General features: G+C 58.5%; 1 protein-coding gene across 1 annotated transcript in view; it reads left to right on the top strand.

Annotated features, from left to right (window-relative positions):
* The first annotated feature begins 7,835 nt into the window (after window positions 1–7,835).
* Window positions 7,836–21,340, top strand: part of ARHGAP8 (Rho GTPase activating protein 8) — a 46,413-nt gene continuing 32,908 nt past the window's right edge. The window contains exons 1-3 of the mRNA XM_076006923.1: window positions 7,836–7,977; window positions 17,736–17,823; window positions 20,395–20,526. Of these exons, the coding sequence (XP_075863038.1) occupies window positions 7,899–7,977; window positions 17,736–17,823; window positions 20,395–20,526 (299 nt within the window). The 5' untranslated portion in view covers window positions 7,836–7,898. The remainder of the gene's footprint in view (window positions 7,978–17,735; window positions 17,824–20,394; window positions 20,527–21,340) is intronic.

The raw sequence follows: 21,340 nt of genomic DNA, 5'->3' as shown, positions 1-21,340 counted from the left end.
CGCTGGGTGGCCTGTCCCTGCCAGGAGGGGAACCCGATCCTCAGTGTCAGTCCGCACTGGGCCCTCCAGCTGGCTGCCCCGCCCCCACCCTTCTGCCTCCACTGCCCTCAAGCCATGCTGTGGTCCCGGGGTCAAGTGACTGTGGAACAGCACAGGCTGCCGAGGGCTGGTGGAGACTGCGGGGCATGGTGGCGGCAGGGCCGGGCCGTGTGCACACATGTAAGTCGTGTGCACACGTGTAAGTCCATGTGCGCACGTGTGGGACATGGAGAAGGCGCGTGGGCACATGATGCCCGAAGTCTCAGCGGCCTGTCTTCCCCGGGTTCTCTCCGGGGCTCTTGGCCACCCCTTCCTCCCCACGCTCCCCTGTCCTGGGCTCCTCCTTGCCCAGACAGCCCAGAGAGGGCAAAGCACTTGGCCAAGGCCACACAGCAGCCTGACAGAGCCGGTGGCAGGGGCTTCCTGGAGTCCCGGGGCGTGGGGGCACGGCAGGAGGTGGAGGGAGGAGGCTGGCTGGAACCGGTGAAACAAACTATCTGGCTCTGAAGGCAGAAAAACCTGGGCTTCCTGTGTCCAGGAAAAGAAAATGCAAACAGATTGGGAGCGGGGGTGGAGGGGCATCCTGGGGCTGATTTGCTGCGTGACCTCAAGCGTGTGTCTGCCCCCACTGGCCTCAGTTTTGTCCTCTGATAAATGGGGAAGCTGGACTTCCTCTGGGTGATGGAGCTGCGCCAGGGCTGCCTGCCTGCCTGCCTTCCCTCCTTCCACCACTACTTTCAGGAAAGTTGTTCCGACTTCAGAAACATTTAGCAAATATTACCGAGAACGCACATGTACTCCTTACCTTGGTTCAGAAATTGCCACCGTTCATTAGGGACACCTTTCTCCCTCCTCTCCGCCCCTGCCCCTCCCTCTCCCCGCGTCCCTCCCTCCTTTCACTGAACCCCTGGGGGTCAGTGGCAGACCGCTGGCATTCCCTGCTGACTGTTTCCGCGCACGTCTCCGGAACATGACGGCGTTCTCCTGTGTACCCCGACGCCATCCTCACGCCTGAGAAGATGAATAGCAATTCCTTAACATCATCCCCTATTCGGGCCACAGCCAGATTCCCCCGCTGCCCCGGATGTTTGCACTGCTGTCTCACGCTCGCCGCTCTTGTTTTTTTAGGCAGAGTCTCACTCTGTTGCCCAGGCTACAGTGCCGTGGCGTCAGCCTAGCTCACAGCAACCTCAAACTCCTGGGCTCAAGCGATCCTCCTGCCTCAGCCTCCCGAGTAGCTGGGACTACAGGCATGTGCCACCACGCCCGGCTAATTTTTTCTATTTTTAGTTGGCCAATTAATTTCTTTCCATTTTTAGTAGAGACGGGGTCTCGCTCTTGCTCAGGCTGGTTTCAAATTCCTGACCTTGAGCAATCCGCTGGCCTCGGCCTCCCAGAGTGCCAGGATTATAGGCGTGAGCTACCGCGCCCGGCCTGCCCGCTGCTCTTCACTGCGTCTTTGGCGACTTTCAATCTGAAGGCCACCCGCCTTCTGCTCCTTTTTTTAGAAACGGCATCCACTTTTAAAGAGACCAGGCCAGTGGTCTTGTAGAGTGTCTCTCCCCTGCCCCGGGGGGTGTCACCCCTCTTCTTCTTGGATCCTGGGGGCATTTCCTGTAAACCCAGCGCTAGCCATGGGGGCTTAACTAGATTCAGGCGAAACCTTTTGGGCTCGGGTTCTTCACAGGTGCGTGTCCTTCCCGCTGCAGTACATACGTCAGGCCCAGGTGACGGCGGTTGTGCCGCTGCGTGACGCTCTAGGCTTGCTGCCCGGCTGCGCTGGTGACTGCTGGGGTCCTGTCCTTGAGGTGCGTTGCTCTGTTTTGTAGTTTTCTGTGTACAGATTAAGCACATCTTTTGTTTTATCCCTAAGTATTTTGTAATTTTTGGTGCTATTGTTAATGGATTTTTAAATTTTAATTTCCAATGTCTTCATTGCTTGCATATAGAAATGGGATTGATTTTTGTGTATTAACTTTTCCTACAACCTTGCTAAACTTGCGTATTGGTCCTAGTAGTTCTTTTGTAGATTCCTTAGGATTTTCTGTGTAGATGATAATGTAGTTTTAAAGTAAAGTTTTATTCATCTTCCTTTTCAATCTTTGTCTTTTATTTCTTTTTGTTATTACAGTGGGTGGGACCTCCAGCGTAGCGTTGAATAGAAGTGGCGAGAGGGGCTCTCGTTGTTCTGAAGGCATTTCAGCCTGTCACCGTGCTGTGTGGTGGTAATTGTAGGTTTTTTTGTATAATAGTAGCCTAGTTCACTGCAACCTCAAACTCTTGGGCTCCAGCGATCTTCCTCCTGCTTCAGCCTCCTGAGTAGCTGGGACGACAGGTGTGAGCTACCACCCCCAGCCAATTTTTTCTATTTTTTGTAGAGACGGGGTCTCACTCTGTTGCCCAGGCTAGAGTTGCAGTGATGTTATCATAACTCACTGCAGCCTCAAACTCCTGGCCTCAAACGATCCTCCCACCTGGGCCTCCCTAAGTGTTAGGATTACAGGTGTAAGCTACCACGCCTGGCCTGCATCTGTATTTTGAGATGTTTATTTGTAAACTCTACTGTGTTCTGGCCAGTGAATTGAGACATGCGTGTGCCGTTGTACGGACACAGTGCCTGCCTTTCCCGCAAGACACTAACAGCTTAGCTTTTACTAATTATGTTAAGCGTCAGCCCGAGTATTAACATGCTTCACCAGACAGATGTTCTATGACACCAGGATGGTATGGGATTTGCAAAACTATGTGAAATGTAGAATTATTAACATTTTTTTATACTATGAGGATGATGGCTGTGAACTCCGCGTGCCAGGCCCACGCTGGGCAGTGTGCTGGGCTCTCGCCATCCTCATCACCTTCCCATGAGGGGGTGCTGCTGCCACCGTTCCCATTTGACAAACTAGGAAATGGGGACACAGAGAGGTTGAGGCAGTTGCCAGCGGTTACCCAGCGGAGCTGGGCGCAGGGCCCACACTTGTTCTACTCAAGGGGCTTAAATTATGCCCCTGTAACCCCGAATCCTGTGCTTTGACCCCCACACCGGGCTGGTTTCAGCAGTTAGAGGACGAGAACAAGCTGATTCCAGAGGCTCCCTGAGCCCCGTCAGGCGGCGCTGTGCCCATTATTCCCCGTCTGCCGTGCGCCGGGCCCTCGGGTCGGCCCGTGTCCTAAAGTGCCACCTGCCCTGTGTGAAAGTCGCAAAACGCCGTGTCTTTAACTGTGCCTCCCATACCCCAGGTCTTCCATTAGTGCAAACGGCCTGCCCTCTGTTGCCCTTTTATTCCGAATTCCTGGGGCTTTGCTGGCGTTCCCGGCAGCGGGCACTCGGGGACTTGTGGACTCTCTGCGAGGCTGGCACCAGGGCCCGTCAGAGCTAACGAGGCCACACAGCGAGGCCAGGTGGCGGGGTGGGCGGTGCGGGAAGGGGTGTCTGCTGGTGCCTGCCGCCAGGCCCCTCAGTCCCACGCTCCACACTCCAAGCTCCTGCGGGCCCCCACGGCCCTGTCCCCTGTGTGTGTCCCCAGCCGCCGCCTCCATCCCTTCCCCCCTGCTGGCGCCCACCCTGCCAGGCCCCCTGCAGCCCCCACCCACGTGTCCCGGGCTGCTCGGTCCTCCCTCTGTGCTGGCCCGGAGCCAGGGCAGACATGGCGGGAGCAGCCCCTGCCCCTGGGGGGCCCAGCGTGTGACCCGGGTCTGTGCGGTCACATGACCCAAGGGCGGGTCCCGTGGAGGGTGCTTGAGGCCGGGGCAGGGAAGGGACTCGTCGTCCACTCCCAGCAGACACTGTCCCTGTCCCCGCTAGCCCCTCACGGCCATGCCCTGAGGTGGGCACCGCTACCACTCCTGTCTGGAAGCAAAGCCCAGGGGACAAACCGTGCAGCCTTGATTCCTCCCCGGCTGCCCCGCCCCTGGCTGTCTGTTGCTCCCAGAGTGGGCACTGGGGAGGTGGTGGCATTTAAATATAAGGAAATGCCTGGTGGCTTGACAAAGGAGAAGGTGCAGGAAGTGGCTGGGGCTTTGAGCCTGGCTTTGTGGCCGCTGGGGATGCCCTCAGGTCAGGGAGAGGGCGGGAGAGCTCCCGGGGAAGGGCAGGGCTGGGGCACACCTGGAGCTTTGGGGGGGGGGGGGTCATTCCAGGACCAATTAAGGAAAATACAGGTTCCTCCAGCAGGCAGGGAGCCAGGGCCCGGCTGCTCAGGACAGACAGCCTGCCCAGGCCCCGGGTTTGAGCTGGTCTGAATAACCTCCAGGCATCTGCTGCGGGCGGCCCTGCCCTCCCTGCCCTCGGATGCTGTCTCCATGTAGCAAGGCTGCTCCTGCTGTTCTGGGGTGGCCTCCTTGCCCTCAGACTCCTGGAGGTATTGCAGGTTCTAGAACCTTCTGCTTATCTTTTCAGCCCCACGTCCTTCCTCTGCTCAAGGACCTGCGGTGTCTTTCTAGCATTCATTCCCCAGGTCCGGACTATTCTGCTCCCACAACACTCTGCTGTTCGCCGGGAACCCCCTGTCCGACACCCCCCCACCCCCCCACCCCCACCCCCCGCCTACCTGGGCCAGGCCTGGGAGATTCGTGCCTGCCGGGACCAGGGCTGAGCCCAGACCCTGGCTGCCGACTGCCCGTCTGGTGCCCAAACGCTCACCTTGGTTTGCAGACGTTTCTTCCACCACTCGTTAAATAGACGCTCCGAGCGCCTCTGTTGGAGAAGGTGCTGGCAGACGTCCCCAGCAAGCAGCTCCATGGTCAGAGCGCGGTGGCCCTTTTGCCCACTGGCCAGGCGGGGAGATCTGATCGAGAGGCTGCTGCAGACGTCTTCCTTTTGCCGGAAATTCAAGGATCGTTGCTCTTGCTGGGCCTGAACCTTCACCGTAGCTTGTCACTCCTCTGACAGCGGCGGTGGACACGCAGCGTCCCTGTCCTGGGGTTCCCCAGGCCGTTTTCTGTGCAGCAGAAACTGGGGCCTCGCCCTCCATCCACTTGTGCCCCAGTTCCAACCCCTTCCGATGCCCTCCTCTCTTTCTAACTAGGGTTAAAAGACAGTTTTCAGAAAAAGATAAAAGCACCACCCTCATACACATATAAAAACAAACCTGTTAGATGTTTTATTCATACTGAGTGAGATAGGCAGCTGCTTTCAACAGTTCAAAGGAGAGTCCAAAACAGACCCACGAGGAGATTTATGGGAGCCTCACATTCAGGTACAGCTGGATCTAGGCGCAGTGTTTCAGGGACTTGGTTTTTCTCCCACTTCTCCACTCTGTCTTCAGTCACTGGCTTCATTTTTCTCCAGTTCCATGTGGGGACCTTTGGTAGTTCCAGTCCCATATCTTCCCAGGTTTAAGGCATTTTTTTAAGGGCATCTTTTCTCAGTAGCTTTTTTTTTTTTTTTTTTTTTTTTTTGAGACAGAGTCTCGCTTTGTTGCCCAGGCTAGAGTGCCATGGCGTCAGCCTCGCTCACAGCAACCTCAAACTCCTGGCTCAAGCAATCCTCCTGCCTCAGCCTCCCAAGTAGCTGGGACTACAGGCATGCGCCACCATGCCCGGCTAATTTTTTGTATATATTAGTTGGCCAATTAATTTCTTTCTATTTATAGTAGAGACGGGGTCTCGCTCTTGCTCAGGCTGGTTTCGAACTCCTGACCTCGAGCAATCCGCCCGCCTCGGCCTCCCAGAGAGCTAGGATTACAGGCGTGAGCCACCGCGCCCGGCCTTCTCAGTAGCTTTTAAGTCTTGGAATTTACTGTTTGGACCAGATTGGGTCATGTGATCCTTCCCAAACTCATCTCTGTGGCTCAGGGAGTTTGGTGCCATGACTGGCCAGGCTTAGGTCACGTGTTCTGTTGCTGGTGCCATCGCATGGGCTGTGTGTGTGCACATGCGTGTGTGTGTGAGAGAGAGAGAGAAAGTGGGGGTGGTCCTGGTGGCGGAGGGGATGCTGTTGGCTAAGATGGTAACTGTCTGCCCCGTCCCTCCGCCAGGAGCCCTCGGACTGCGGGACTGCAGGCCTGGACTGCGGGCCATGGCTGTGCCTGTGGGTGTCATCCTGTCGGGCACAGCGTGGGCAGGGCAGGTTGTGCCTCTGCTGCCAGTTGGTGGCCAGAACCAGCCTCCCCATCCCCTGCCCTGTGTGGCCTCGGCAGGCTTCTTGTTGACATCACTTTATGTGAGCAATGGGAGCATCCGGGAGCTTCGGATCCTGGGGGGGTCCTGGAACCCGTCCCTCTCGGACACCGAGAGACCACTATGCTTTGGGCCGCCTGGATGACGCAGGGCAACCTCCTCGTCTCAAAATCCTTGACCTGGTCACATCTGCAGAATCCCTTTTGCCACAGAAGGTCCTATCCACAGGTTCCAGGGAGTAGGACGTGGACACCATGGGGAGGCCTTCATTCCGCCCGCCCTGGGGACTTTGCCTGTGTTTGGTGGGGCGGCCCACTGTCTGCAAGTGTCCTTGGCACGTGGTGGCACTCAACGCGCACTTGCCGATTGGATGGGTGCAGCATCCCACGCTGACCCCACTCTGGGACGGGTCACACCTGTAGATAAGCAGGGGCCTCCCGCTGCCACCCCCACCCCACGCCCTCAGAGTGGTGCTGAGTAAATAAATACCCAGTAGTTACCCGAGGACGGGGCGGGGCTGGGACCAGGGGGGTGAGGAGGTGCAGCTGCCAGACCACGCGGCCTGGGGGAGGGTGGGACCTCTCCCCCATCGTCCTCCCTGTGCGGCCCTTTCTGGGGGTGTCGGTCTGGGAGGTGGATCTGGAACCTGGCCTCGCGTCCCAACTGCCCCGGGAATTTGTCAGGGAGAGCCGGTGGGAGCGCCGGACCCGCCCTGCCCGGGCGCTCTGGCCCGAGGTCCGAGTCCGTCAGCCTCCGGGGCCGCCCCAGCAAATCCCCATGAAGCGGGGCTTAACAGGCAGAAGGTGACTCTCTCTCAGCCCTGGACACAGAAGTCCAACATCCGGGGGTCCCCAGAGCCGCGCTCTCCGAAGGCCCCAGGGGAGGGTCCGTCCCTCGCGGCTCGCGGCTCCGGGTGGTCTCGGGCGTCCCTTGGCCGTGGCCGCGTCACTCCAGTCCCTGCGTCTGTCTGCACGCGGCCTTCTTTTGTCTCCCCTCTTGTAGAGACACCCCTCTTTGGATCTGGGGCCCAGGCCTGGTGCAGTGTGACCTCGTGTTAACTAATTGCACCCCTCAACACCCTGCTTCCAAGTGAGGTCTCATCCCGAGGCTCCAGGCCGACGTGAACTTCGGAGAGACACAATTCAACCCGTTTTGTCTCCGTTCGAGTCTGCTCTAACCTTGAAATTTAAAGTTCCCATTCCTTTTCCAGCTGAAAAGATTTGTTTTGCATGAGAGAACCTCCCCTGCTAAAATTTAACTTTGGGAGACGGCCCTTTCCCCTCCCCCCAGCCCACCCTGGCGCTGTAGGCAGCAGCGGCACCGGCTTCCTGCCAGCGGCCGGCGGCAGCATCTTTCTAGGAGGGCCTGGGTCGGAATTTGGAGCTGGGGGTTCAAGTTTAAGTCCACACCCTCATACCGGTTAGCTGTGTTACCTTGGGCCAGTCATTTTCCCTCTCCGAGTCTCAGTTTCCACTGCTGTCAATGTGGACGATATCCAACACCCGGGCCTCGTTTTTCTGGTACTGGACGTGGGTGGGCACATAGTGGGTGCACAGCCCTGGTAGGCGCACAGTGGGTGTGCAGCAGAGGCAGGGTGACTGTCTTGTAAAGGGACCTCAAGAGGCTCCCTCGTTCCCCTCCTTACTGAGAACGTGCTGACTTGCGCCTCTGTCTGCGTAGCGCTGCGGGAGTGAGGAGCAGGCAGCGGAGCTGGGAGCAGGGAGAAGGCCTCGGCGGTGCCCATGGCTGGCCAGGACCCCACGCTGAGCACGAGTCACCCGCTCTACGATGTGGCCAGACACGGCATCCTGCAGTTGGCAGGTAGGTCCCCAGCCGCAGAGTCCCCAGGACGGGGGCAGCGCTCACCTTCCTCCGGGCCCCGGGCGATGGGTGGGCTCCTCGGGCTGCCTTGCCCAGCCGGCCGTGCCCACCGAGCGAGAGCCGTAATCGGAACGAGAGTGCCTGCCGTGCTGTGAGCAAGCAGTCTCAAGCCTGTCGAAGCATCGCCCAGGCGCTCTGAGGAGCCCCGGGCAGTGTCCCGCCAGCCTTCAAGGAGCAGAGGCTGGCCGGGCGCGTGGCTCACACCTGTAATCCCAGCACTCTGGGAGGCCAAGGTGGGAGGGTCATTTGAGCCTAGGAGCTCAAAACCAGCCTGAGCAAGAGCGAGACCCCGTCTCTACTAAAAGTAGAAAGAAAGTAATTGGCCAGCTAAAAATATGTAGAATCTGGGCATGGTGGCGCATGCCTGTAGTCCCAGCTACTCGGGAGGCTGAGGCAGGAGGATCGCTCTAGCCCAGGAGTCTGAGGTTGCTGTGAGCTAGGCTGACGCCACGGCACTCACTCTAGCCTGGGCAGAGTGAGACTTTGTCTCAAAAAAAAAATAAAAAAAAAAGCAGAGGCTGAAATTTAGCAGCTTGTTTTATTAATAACGGGCCGAAAGCAGCAAAGGTGTGCAAACACCTGGAAGGCAAGCACCCCCACACGGCAGCGGCGCAGGGCGGAGCGTGGTGCGCCGCTGCAGCGTAGATCGGGCCCCTCCGTGTGCGCATCTCGTGGGCGGTGACTCTGACCCTCACCTCCGTGTCCCCCACACCGCGCTGCACAACCATTAGCTGTCCCCTCTGGGGAGCTGGAGCCTTGCCCAGGCAGTGGAGAAAGAGGCACGGCTCTCACTCGGTTGACGCCCCACACACGTGCACGGGGATGTTTCAGTGCACGCCGTCTACAGGAGGGGCGCCGAGGGGCCGGGGTTTGACCGGCACCCCGCTATCTGAAGCCCCATATGTCCTTTTTAGAATACCTTTTAGAAGGCCGGGCGCGGTGGCTCACGCCTGTAATCCTAGCGCTCTAGGAGGCCGAGGCAGGTGGATTGCTCAAGGTCAGGAGTTCGAAACCAGCCTGAGCGAGACCCCGTCTCTACTAAAAATAGAAAGAAATTAATTGGCCGACTAATATATATAGAAAAAATTAGCTGGGCATGGTGGCGCATGCCTGTAGTCCCAGCTACTCGGGAGGCTGAGGCAGGAGGATTGCTTGAGCCCAGGAGTGTGAGATTGCTGTGAGCTAGGCTGACGCCATGGCACTCACTCTAGCCTGGGCAACAAAGCGAGACTCTGTCTCAAAAAAAAAAAAAAAAAACCAAAAAAAAGAGATATACTTGACGTGCAGAGACTCAGGTTGAAAGGAAAAGGATAGAGGAGACATGCCCCACCAACAGCAGTGATGAGAAACTGCCACGGCTGTTGTGGTTATATTAGCATAAAAAAAACTGGCATAAGACAAGCAGTGTTACTGGACATAAAGAAGGCCACTTAATAACCATAAAAAGGTGAATACATCAAGAAGACGTAATAATCCTAATTATATATTCTCCCAGGAACAAGGCATCGAAACATACTGAGCAGAGACAGAACTAAGCAGAGAAATTTACAAAGTCCAACGTGGGGACCTCTGAACACTCCTCTGTCAGTAATCCATAGGAGAAGACACAAATATTAGTAAGGATGTAGGCGATCTGAGCCACCCAATTATTAATCAACCTAACTGAAATAACATAGAACATACTACTCCACAATGCATAACATATTATTTACCAAGTATATACAAGGCTATTGGTTTTCAAACTTTTAGGTCTAAGAACCCAGCAATATTCGTAAGATTATTAATAAGGACTTCAAAGAGCTCTTTATTTTTATTTTTTTGACATAGGGTCTTGCTCTGTCACCCAGGCTGGAGTGCAGTGGCATGATCATAGTTTGCTGCAACCTCAAACACTTAGGCTCAAGCGATCCTCCTGCCTCAGCCTCCCAGGTAGCTGGGACTACAGGTGAGAGCCACCACACCCAGCTAATTTTTTATATTTTTAGTAGAGATGGGATCTTGCTTTTGCTCAGGTTCGTCTCAAACTCCTAACCTCAAGCAATCCTCCTACCTCAGCCTCCCAAGAGTGCTAAGATTATAGGTGTGAGCCACCGTGCCCAGCCCAAAGTGCTTTTTTTTTTTTGGCGGGAGGAATGCATGAGAGTTATATTTCCAGATATTTACCGTATTAGAAAACCAAAATAGAAAATTGAAAAGTATTTGTTGGTGTAAAAATAATAATCCCATTGCATGTTAACACAAATAATATCTGTTATGCCTTAAGAAAAATAACTATATTTCCCGCCTTCCTTTTGTTGGCACCTGACCTGTGGACCCACGTTCCCCACATTGGGACCCGCATCCTTCCGCCTAAACCCTAAAAGGTATTCTATGGGGTTTGTTTGTTTTTTTGGTTTTTTTTTTTTGGAGACAGAGTCTCACTTTGTTGTCCAGGCTAGAGTGAGTGCCGTGGCGTCAGCCTAGCTCACAGCAACCTCAAACTCCTGGGCTCAAGCGATCCTACTGCCAATCAGCTGGGACTACAGGCATGTGCCACCATGCCTGGCTGGTTTTTTCTATATATATTAGTTGATCGATTAATTTCTTTCTATTTATAGTAGAGACGGGGTCTCGCTCTTGCTCAGGCTGGTTTCAAACTCCTGACCTCGAGCAATCCGCCCGCCTCGGCCTCCCAGAGTGCTAGGATTACAGGCGTGAGCCACCGCGTCCAGCCCAAGTATATCTCTTATAAACAGCTTATCACTGGAGCCTTCAAAAAAGTTTTTTTTTTTTTTTTTCAAGACGGGTCTTGCTCTGTCACCCAGGCTGGAGTATAGTAACATGATCATAACTCCCTGGAAGCTCAAACTCCTGGGCTCAAGCGATCCTCCTGCTTCAGCCTCCCAAGGAGCTGGGACTACAGGCATGCGCCACCACACCTGGCTAATTTTTCTATTTTTAGTAGACATGGGGTCTTATTCTTGCTCATGCTGGTCTGGAACTCCTGACCTCAAGCTATCCTCCCATCTCAGCCTCCCAGAGTGTTAGGGTTACAGGTGTGAGCCGCCGCTGCGCCCGGCCTGAGAGTAGTGTTTTGTAAATAAGGCTGGCTTTAGTATTTTAAGAAGCGGTCGCCGTGGTGCTAAGTGTGTGTTTCGGGCCCTGGGTCTGAGGCTGAGCGCTCGGAGTGGAGACAGTCAGGTGGCAGGAGGCGGAATGGGGAGATGGAAGGTTCCAGATCTGAGGGCCTGAGCAGGGGCGGTGGAATCTCAGGGATGGGGGAGTGCTGGGGAGAGAAAGAGGGGGACACGCCGGATCTGGTCCTGGGCGACCCGTCAGAGCCCAGCTGGGCTTTCCTGCAGGACGCAGTCAAACTCCTTCCACTTCTGCAAAACCGCTGGCAGCCTTCAAACAAAAGCCAAAAACCAAAACGGACGCACTCCCGAGCCCCTCTGGGCAGACGGCCGCTGCCTTTGCTGTGCCTTTTGACCGTCCTTTGCCGGGAGAAGATGAGAGTGGCTGGAGAGCCCGGTGGGTGACAGCTCAGGGGACCGCTCCCTCATCCACACGCTGGGCGTCCCCCGCTGCAGGGACAGCGAACGATGCGGCGTTGGAACAGCGCCGACAGCCGAACAAGTGGGGCTCGGAATGTTCCGGAGAGTCCGTGTCCGGGCAGCGGAGAGCGAGGAAGGCTGCTCAGGGCGGGGCGTGCCGAGGACAGGGGAAGCCATGGGCGCCAGGCTGGGGGCCGGCCGCGGCCAGCTGCGAGCGGAAGCCACCCTGACGCTCCCTTGGCCTCTGGGCCTCAGTTTCCTCACTTGTAGATGAGAAGATGGGCCACAGGTCTCCTGGAATCCCCCGGCATCCTACCTGGCACGCGGCAATGGCTCACGATTATTAAGCACTTTCTGTGTGCCAGCGCTATGCCAAGACTTTGTTCAAGTTACTGATTTCATCCTTGCTGCAACCCTCCCCGGCGGCTTTATTATCTTCTCTGTGTTGCAGGCGACCAGGGAGGCCGGGAGGTAGAGGGAGATTCCACCCCGAGGGCGGATGTAGCCCTTTGCTCCTTTCTCTCTCTCTGTCCTCTCTTTTTAAATTTTTACTATGGCATTTCCAGATGTCCCAAATGTAGAGAGAACAGTACGAGGAACCCGATTTCTCCACCACTGCACTTGCTCTGAGCTTCATAAGAGCCCGCCAGGTCTGAGTAATGCCGCGGTGTTAGTCTGGAAGGACGTTTAGAAATCTGTTCTCATGAAAAGAAAATGCCAAGCCGGGCGCAGTGGCTCACGCCTGTAATCCTAGCTCTTGGGAGGCTGAGGCGGGCGGATTGCTCAAGGTCAGGAGTTTAAAACCAGCCTGAGCAAGAGTGAGACCCCGTCTCTACTATAAATACAAAGAAATTAATTGGCCAACTGATATATATATATAAAAATTAGCCGGGCATGGTGGCACATGCCTGTAGTCCCAGCTACTTGGGAGGCTGAGGCAGAAGGATCGCTCGAGCCCTGGAGTTTGAGGTTGCTGTGAGATAGGCTGACACAATGGCACTCACTCTAGCCTGGGCGACAAAGCGAGACTCTGTCTCAAAAAAAAAAAAAAAAAAAAAAAAAAAAAGAAAATGCCAAACCGGTTGCCCTTTGGTGTTGGAGGGAGTAAGAGGCCTTCGATAAGAGCTCACCTTCTCAGCTCAGTATCATGGAAGGCCACGGGCCCTGCAAACAGTAGGTGCTCAGTAAGTGTTTATCGAATGCAGGAGTGAATGAGTCGGCCCTGTATGCAAACAGGATGCTCCTGGGGAAAGGGGGCTCAGCCCATCGTGGGCTCCGGGCTCCCACCCAGGCCCGCCTTCCTGCCCCGGTGCCTTTGCACGTGCTGTGCTCTGCCCGGGGACCCCCTTACCACGGGCCGCAGGCAGCAGGCTGGAAGGGGCTCACGGCACCCCTCAGCCCCCGTTGCTGGCTCCTCAGGGGCGTTCATCCTGACTTGCCTATCTTGCCCTCAACCCCACACCCCGATGCCCCCTCTGGGCCAGCTGGCCAGAGCTGAGGTAGCGCACCCCCTGCCCGGCCAGCCCGAAGCCCTGTCACCAGCGGTAGGCACAGGTGCGCCGACAGGCAGGACCCCCCCCCCACGCCCACTGTTAGGAGTGAGGGCAGGGCCCAGGGAGGCAGAGGGAGCCCCCGGTGCGGGCGGGGCCTGTGGGGATGAGGAGCAGGGCGTGGACCTGGGGCGTGTTTGCAGCGGCTGCTGGAGACCTGCTGTGTCCCCCTGCGGGCCAGAGCGTTCTCCTTCCCGGATGCCAAGTCCGACTCACACCGTCCCACCAGGTGTGGCAGGACACGTCCTGGTCCCCCTGATGCACCTGGTGGCCTCCCCCACCCCCATAGGTCTCCCGGCCCCTCATGCACCCCTGGGCTGTCACCTCTGTGTTGGGACTCGGGGACCCCCCCCCCCGGCCCCAGCCCTTTCCCCGGCCCCACCTGGAGCCTCTGCCGACCCAGTGGCGATGACCCAGGCAGTGGCGCCCACGCACCGAAACCCCGGGGAGAGGTCTGGGTTCAGAGGCCCGGCTGTGCCCCCGGCTTGGTGACAGATCGATGTGCCAGGAGCGTGACACTTACTAGCTCCACGGGAGAGGCCACGGAAGCTCCGTGTCCAGGACCCTCCCAGACCTCGCCCTACGTGTCCCCTCACGTGGCTGGTCTTGGGCCTAGCGCTTTCCTGCGTTCTGTGAGTCGTTCTAGCAAGTTAGCAAACTTGAGGGGTGGTGGGAGCCCCCAGATCTGCAGCCAGCTGGTCAGAAGTGTGGGCGGCCTGGCGGCTGAAGCGTGGGCAGTCTCAGCCTGCCACGTGTGGCCTCAGCCCAGTAGGGCCATTGTCACTCCAGACGGGGTGTGGCTGTCGGAGCCCTCGCTGGCTCTGGGGGGGGCGTGGGGGCGTGGGGCTGGGCCAAGACCTCCCCACCCCCCTCATCACTGTCCTTTCCCAGTCTGGGGCCCGGCCGGGGCCCTGTCTCGTCCTTTCTCTGAGAGCTGAGAGCACGGTGGGCCCTCGACGAACGCTCGCTGAGCTGAACTTCGTCGGCCAAAGTACTCAGCACGGGCCTCTGCCTTCTGCCCTGGTCTCCTTCCGGAGCTGGCGCCTTGCTTTTGACCTTTCGACGCTGATGCAAGCTGTCTCTTCGGCCCTGGAGGCCTTTAGTTCCTCGTTTCTTCAGTCGCTGCATAAATGATCATAGCTTTAGAAGCAGAGTTGTTCTTTCCCCTTCGCCCCACAGGGGCCAAGGTCAGCCGTGGAACCCTGGCCAGCACGACGCAGGAACGGTTTGGAAAATAGTCTGCGCTTTCAGGCACAGCCCTCGAAGGTTTTGTGCCCGAAAACTCCCATTTGGCAAGGGAAGCAAATAAACATGTGGGTTCAAGTGCGACCGTTTCAAACAGGAGCTTTCTAAACAAACGGAAAGCATGCCCGGAATTCCTAAGGAACCTGTGCGAGGAGGAGAAGGACGCTGCATTTGGAAGCTGTGAAATTACTCTAGAATTCTGATCACCAGAGCGGCTCCCAGGTTCCTGGGAGGAATCGGATGCGTGTCTTAAATAAAATGTAGCTCCCCGGGCAGCAGCCGGTGAGGACATGAGACAGCTCACACGCTATGCGTGCGGGTATGCATGCGCCTGCATGTGTATGTGTGCCTGTGACGGCATGGGTGTGTGTGCATATTTGTGTGGGTGTGTGTCTGTGCATGCATGTGTGCATATGCCTGCATGTGTGTGCATGTGTGTGCATGTGCCTGCATGCGTATGTGCATGTGTGCTGGTGTGCACATGTGTGCCTTGTGTGTGCATGTTCATGTGTGTGTGAGTGCATGTGTGAGTGCATACATGCACGTTCATGTGTGCATATGCATGCCTACATGTGTGCAATCTTGATCCATGACCTTTCAGATCTTCCAGGGTGAGAAAGCTGTGCTGTCCTTTGTCATTTCAAGGACATGCTCTGAGAACAGATGTAAACACTAACAACAAAAGTGAGTTTGAAGTCACGTATGTTTCTAAAAGGGTCCCCTTCAGGTTCCTGATGATCTTTCTGTAATTGGTCCTTCGGTCAATCGGTGATTATTGGACGTAGTTTGGGACTGAGCAGGACAGCGTCCCTGCCCTCAGGGGCCTTCCTGTCCAGGGAAGGAGGAGGCCGCGTGAGCCTGACAGTCGGGGTAGGCAAGGGGGTGGGAGGACGGTGTGGGGGCTGGGAACAGCGCTCGGACACACCAGGCATACAGAAGGCGGCATGAGAGGCCGGGAGACCCCAGGGCAGTGGGGCGCGGCTTGTAGGGTGGGAGGAGAGGAGGCTAGGGCTTCAGCGTGCTGGGTGAGCAGCTGGGACTTTCTCCTAAGGACAGCAGGGAGCCACTGACGGTGGCAGCCGGCGGCAGCCCGGGATCCCGCGTCTGGGGGAGACACGCAGGCTGACGCCCACAACGGCTCCTGGCTGGGTCTCGGCGCCCGCCCCCGGGTAGAGCCGGGGTGTGTGGGCAGGCAGCGAGGAGCCCTCGTCCGGGTGTGTCAGTCTCCCAGGGCTGCCGGAACAAAGCGCACAAACGACGCACGTGTTCTCATGCCCGGTTTTGAGGCCCACTTGTAAGTCCGCAAGCAGGGTGTCGGCAGGTGGCTCCGACATGCACGCCACGTTCCTGGTGGCTGTGGCTGTCCTTGGTGTCCCCGCCTTGTGGCCGCGTTGCTGCGATCTCCACTTCCACCGTCACCTGGCCGCCTTCCCGGGGTCTGTTCTCAGGTCTCCTGTCTCTTAGGAAGTCGTTGGATTTGGAGCCCACCCTGAATCCAGGATGGTCTCATCTTGACCTTTAACTAATTAGATCTGGAACGACCCTGTTTCCAAATGAGATCACATTCTGAATTCCAGGTGGGCATGAGTTTTGGGGCTGGGCACCATTCACCACGGCCCCAGGTCAGAGGCGGCTGAGCCTCCCTTGGCCCGTCCCCAAGGTCCACCCTCAAGGCCAGCGCTGCCCGACAGAACCTCCGTGTGGCCGAGATGTTCCTGTGCGGTCTCACCAGGGGAGGCCACTGAGCACTTGAAATGCAGCGCTGAGGAGCTGAATTTTTAGTCTTATCGAAGTTCATTTAAATTTCGGTGCCATGCCTGGTGAGCAGCCCCAGGCTGGAGGGAGCAGGTGGGCTGTCCCTCCCGTGTGAGGACAGGAAGAGAGAGTGCACCACGGCTGGGCCGAGGGGCTCGTCCCTGCTCCAGTGTCCTGTCCCCAGACCCCACCTGGGTGCCTCACGCCCCCTGGGAGACGAAGGACACCCCCCCACACGGGCACCAGGGCCTTGTCCCCTTTGCGTGACCTTCAGCAGAGGAGGGGACATTCCAGATGGAGCAGCTGGGGCAGGAAGATGCCTTATAAGAAATGAAGGAGCCGGGCGCGGTGGTTCACGCCTGTGGTGATCCTAGCACTCTGGGAGGCAGAGGCGGGCGGATTGCTCCAGGTCAGGAGTTCAAAACCAGCCTGAGCAAGATCGAGACCCGTCTCTACTATAAATAGAAAGATGTTAATTGGCCAACTAATATATATAGAAAAAATTAGCCGGGCATGGTGGCGCATGCCTGTAGTCCCAGCTACTCGGGAGGCTGAGGCAGGAGGATTGCTTGAGGCCAGGAGTTTGAGGTTGCTGTGAGCTAGGCTGATGCCCCGGCACTCACTCTAGCCTGGGCAACAAAGTGAGACTCTGTCTCAAAAAAAAGGAAATGTGGAGCCCGCTGGGCTGGGCCCAGGGCCGAGCAGAGACTGGGGTGTGGGGCAGGCTCCAGGCTTGTGGGCCAGTGGGGGAGGGACCCCGGCATTCCCCGTCCTCCTCCTGATGAGGGGCCCAGGTTGTTGTTGGCTCCCTCCCTGCCGCCCAGCATCCTTCTCTGAGCCTGTGTCACCCTCGGGTTGACACTCGGGTTGAACTCACTTGTGTCCTTGTGTGTTTATTTGTCATATGAAGCTGGGAGTGCTGGGAAGTGGGGCAGCTACGTGGTCCCTGTGTCCCCAGCCCCGGCTACCAGATGATAAGGCTGTGAGAATCCAGGAGGCGGGGGCTGGATGTGACACCCGGTGACAGCACGGGTTCTGGGGACACAGGCGATCAGACCCGGTCGCAGCCCGCAAGAAGGACCCCTTTCCCAGCTGTCCGGGGTGGGCCCAGGTGTGTCCAGAGACAGTCGCAGCATGGGGTCACCTGGGCCGTGTTGGAGGCAGGACGGGGTGTCAGCAGCCCTGAGAGAGCTCCTGAACCCCGCACCCGAGGTCGTGCCCAGGAGCCACTGTCCCCCAAACCACCCTGGTCTCCTCCGGGGCCCACGGTCCTGGAGGCGGCCTGGGGGGAGGGGTGCGGAGTGGCCAGACACTGGCTTTGGAGTTAGATGTGTTCAGATGTAAATCGTCGGTGCCGTCAGCCCCTGCGTGGCTTTGCACTGCTGGGCTCAGTGTTCCCTCTGTAAGATGGGCCCGTCACGAAGGTGAACCTGGGCAGCGTGTGCAGAGTGGCGTGTTGCGGGCATACGCCGCCAGCGTCGCCTTTGAAGAACGCCGGCCACGGGTGCCCCCGGCCCGGGCAGGGCTTGGGGAGCAGGCTGCTTTGTGTTAGGTGCGGGGGGGAGGGGGTCTCCAGAGAAGGCGGCGCGGAGGCTCACCTGTGTCTGCTCCCCAGGAGACGACGGCTTTGGAAGACAGGTCCTCACGTTCAGCTGCTGCCGGATGCCTCCCTCCCACGAGCTCAACCACCAGCGCCTGCTGGAGTAAGTTCCCCAGCTCCTTCCCCGCTTCTCGGTCCCTCCCTCCGCCCACCTCTCACCCCCTGTGCCCCGGGCCCCTTTGAGACTTGCTGCTCTCGGGAGCCCGCGAGAGGCCATCTGAGGACACTCCCGGTCTCCGGCCACGCGGCCGTTGCCAGCAGCAGTGTGGATAGAGCTGGTTTGGTTTTCTCTTAGCCGCCGGGGCTGTGGGTGCCTCCCTCCAGAGTCGGGGACAATCCCCTGACCCTGGGCGTGAGGTCGGTCCCCCGGGCGAGATGGCCGCAGACCGCCAGGCCTCCCGTGCACGCCGTTCCTTGAGGCCTCCCTGGGCCTCCCTCCGGGATCGCCTTCCGGAGCCGTGCCGGTGCCCCGTGGTGCCACGGCAAACAGCCACGTGCTCGGCAGCTTACAGCGATCGAGGCGCGCCCCCCACGGCTCCGGGGCAGCAGTGCAGAGCGAGGTGTGGGCTGCGCCCCTCGCCCCAGCCCCAAGGCTCCAGGGCAGGGTGCTGCCTGCCTCTTCCTGCTCCAGGTGTCCCCAGGCGTGTCTCTGCCTCGACCCCACACGGCCTTTTCCCCTTTGCCGCCCCCTCCTCTCAGAAGGACACCAGCCCGGGGACGTGGGGCCACTCCAGCCCTGCAGGATCTCATCTTAACTAATTGCATCGGCAAAGACCCCATCTCTAACCGGGGGTTCTGCGTGGACTTGGGGGGCACTGCCCAAACCCAGGGCGAGAGTCCGGGGCCTGCTGCACTGCGGGCGGCGGCTCAGCGGCATTCGTCGGGCGCCTGCCGCATGGGAGGCGCCGGCTCCGTGCTTGTCCCCAGCACTGCCCCGAGGGGACACGCGAGAGGGCAAAGACGTGGCCCTGATTTCCCCTTCCTTGAAAAAGAGTCGTGCGAGAAATGCGCAAGTGGCCGAGCTTGGAAGTGACGCGTTCTCGGTGGCCCGGAGACTCTCGTGCCCAGGCCGGGGTGTGGGTTCTGAGAGGGGGACCTGACGAGGCGCAGTGGCTCAGCCCCAGCGGCATTCGGGACAGCTGCAAGGGAGGGCAGGTGCTGAGGCCGCCTCTGCGGCAGGCGAGCTGGACTCGGGTGCCGCGTGAGACCAGATCAGCAGCGCTTTACACGCCAGAGCCGGCGACGGGACGGGAGCGGGCGCGGGCGGCGGCTGGAGAGGCAGCATGGCGTGGACTTCGGAGCGGGCTGCTCGGCTCAGATCCCGGCTCTGCCCCTTGTGCGGTTCACTCACCACCTCACCTGGCCTCCACTGACCTGTCTGTGAAATGGGGATGACAGCACGTGCCTCACAGGGTCACTGGGAGGATCGAGTGAGCGAAGCACGCGTAGGGCCTGCGGTTCAGAGGGTGTGGCTCCTGCCAGGGCGCTCTGATGCCGTTTGGCCAAGGAGGTGCAGGGTTCTCAGCGGGGCGAGGCCAGCTGGGCACCTGCGGGTGGGCGGAGGCTGCTGGGGTTCTCTCCTGACCGCACGGCACCCAGCCACAGCCTAGAGCAGCCAGGCCTGCCTTCCGGGAGAGCACCTGGCCGGATTCATTACAGGGCGTGCCCCAGGTGATGACACGGGGCACCTGGTGGGAGGGGCCCCCGGCCAGCAGGACGGTGCAGGGTGGGGTGGTCCTCCTGCAGCCCTTCCTTCCTCCTGCAGGTGGCGGGCCGAGCCCATTCCCGTGGGTGACGTTCAGACGGCGCTTCCCAGGCGTGGCAGGGAGGATGGGGCGTGGTCAGTGGGAAATGGGCCGCGCTGACGGGAGGCCTGGCGGTCTGTGGCCATCTCGCCCGGGGGACCGACTTCATGCCCAGGGTCAGGGGACTGTCCCCAACTCTGGAGGGAGGCACCCACAGCCCCGGCGGCTAAGAGAAAACCAAACCAGCTCTATCCACACTGCAACAGCCACAGGAGCTGGTCGGGTGACAGGCGCCGAGCAGACTCAGGCTCTGCCTTTGCAACGAGAAGCCAAACGTTAGGGGGCTCATCTGGAAAGGACTTGCTTGCATTAAAAATGAAGCAGAACGGGCCGGGCGCAGTGGCTCACGCCTGTAATCCCAGCACTCTGGGAGGCCGAGGCGGGAGGATTGCTTGAGCTCAGGAGTTCGAGACCAGCCTGAGCAAGAGGGAAATCCCATCTCTACTAAAAATAGAAAGAAAATTAATTGGCCAACTAAAAAATACAGAGAAAACATTAGCCAGGCATGGTGGCGCATGCCTGTAGTCCCAGCTACTCCGGAGGCTGAGGCAGGAGGATCGCTTGAGCTCGGGAGTTTGAGGTTGCTATGAGCCAGGCTGACGCCACCGCACTCTAGCGCGGGCAACAGAGCGAGACTCTGTCTCAAAGAAACGAAGCAGAACGGAGAGGAGAAAGGGCCTGAGGTGTTGGGGAGCACAGCAAGGGCTGAGCCGGCAGACAGTCCTGGGTTCGAGTCCCAGCTCGCCCTCTGTCCTGGCTCCCTGGGGCTCCCATGACGGTGCACAGAGATTTCTTCTCTCAGGGGGAAGCGTGTTTGCTTTCGGTAAGCGGGTGGTTTTTCATAACCGAGTCTCGTGCTTTGCGCCCAGGTATCTGCAGTACACGCTGGACCAGCACGTGGAGAACGACTACACCATCGTCTACTTCCACCACGGGCTGGACAGCCGCAACAAGCCGTCGCTGAGCTGGCTGCAGAGCGCCTACGAGGAGTTTGACAGGAAGTGCGTGTTCCCGAGCCTCCGGGGACGTGGCGGTCAGGCCACAAGGGGACTCGGTGGTCAGGCCACAAGGGGACTCGGTGGTCAGGCCGCAAGGGGACTCGGTGGTCAGGCCGCAAGGGGACTCGGTGGTCAGGCCGCAAGGGGACTCGGTGGTCAGGCCGCAAGGGGACTCGGTGGTCAGGCCGCAAGGGGACTCGGTGGTCAGGCCGCAAGGGGACGCGGTGGTCAGGCCGCAAGGGGACGCGGTGGTCAGGCCACAAGGGGACGCGGTGGTCAGGCCACAAGGGTGTGGGCCGGAGGAGGCTCTGGGCCCCGGGCTGTGCCTGGGGTAGGCGGGGCTCGCCGCCTCCAGGGCAGGGGTCAGCACTCCCGTGCTTAAAGGGCCGGTCGATGTTTCAGCTTTCCAGGCCTTCCGTTCTGTGGCAGCGACTCCACTCTGCAGGGCTGTGTTTCCAGCAAAATTTTATTTATAAATGCTGAATGTGAATTTCATGTCATTTCACACGTCAAGAAATGGTATTCTTTCTTTCCTTCCTCTTCCTTTTCCTTTTTGCTTTCTCTGGCTCTGTCCACCCAGGCAGGAGTGCAGTGGCATGATCGTAGCTCACTGCAACCTTGAACTCCTGGGCTCAAGGGATGCTCCTGCCTCAGTCTCCCAAGTAGCTGGGACTATAGGTGTATACTACCAGGCTGAGCTAAGTTTTTAACTTTTTGTGGAGATGGGGTCTTGCTATGTTGCCCAGGCTGGTCCCAAACTCCTGTCCTCAAGTGATCCTCCCACCTTGACCTCCCAAAGTGCTGGGACTACAGGTGT

This window comes from Microcebus murinus, chromosome 10, assembly GCF_040939455.1.
Source record: "Microcebus murinus isolate Inina chromosome 10, M.murinus_Inina_mat1.0, whole genome shotgun sequence".
Lineage (NCBI taxonomy): Eukaryota > Metazoa > Chordata > Mammalia > Primates > Cheirogaleidae > Microcebus > Microcebus murinus.
The sequence above is the reverse complement of the archived record's forward strand: the minus strand, read 5'-3'. Positions and strand labels throughout refer to the sequence as shown.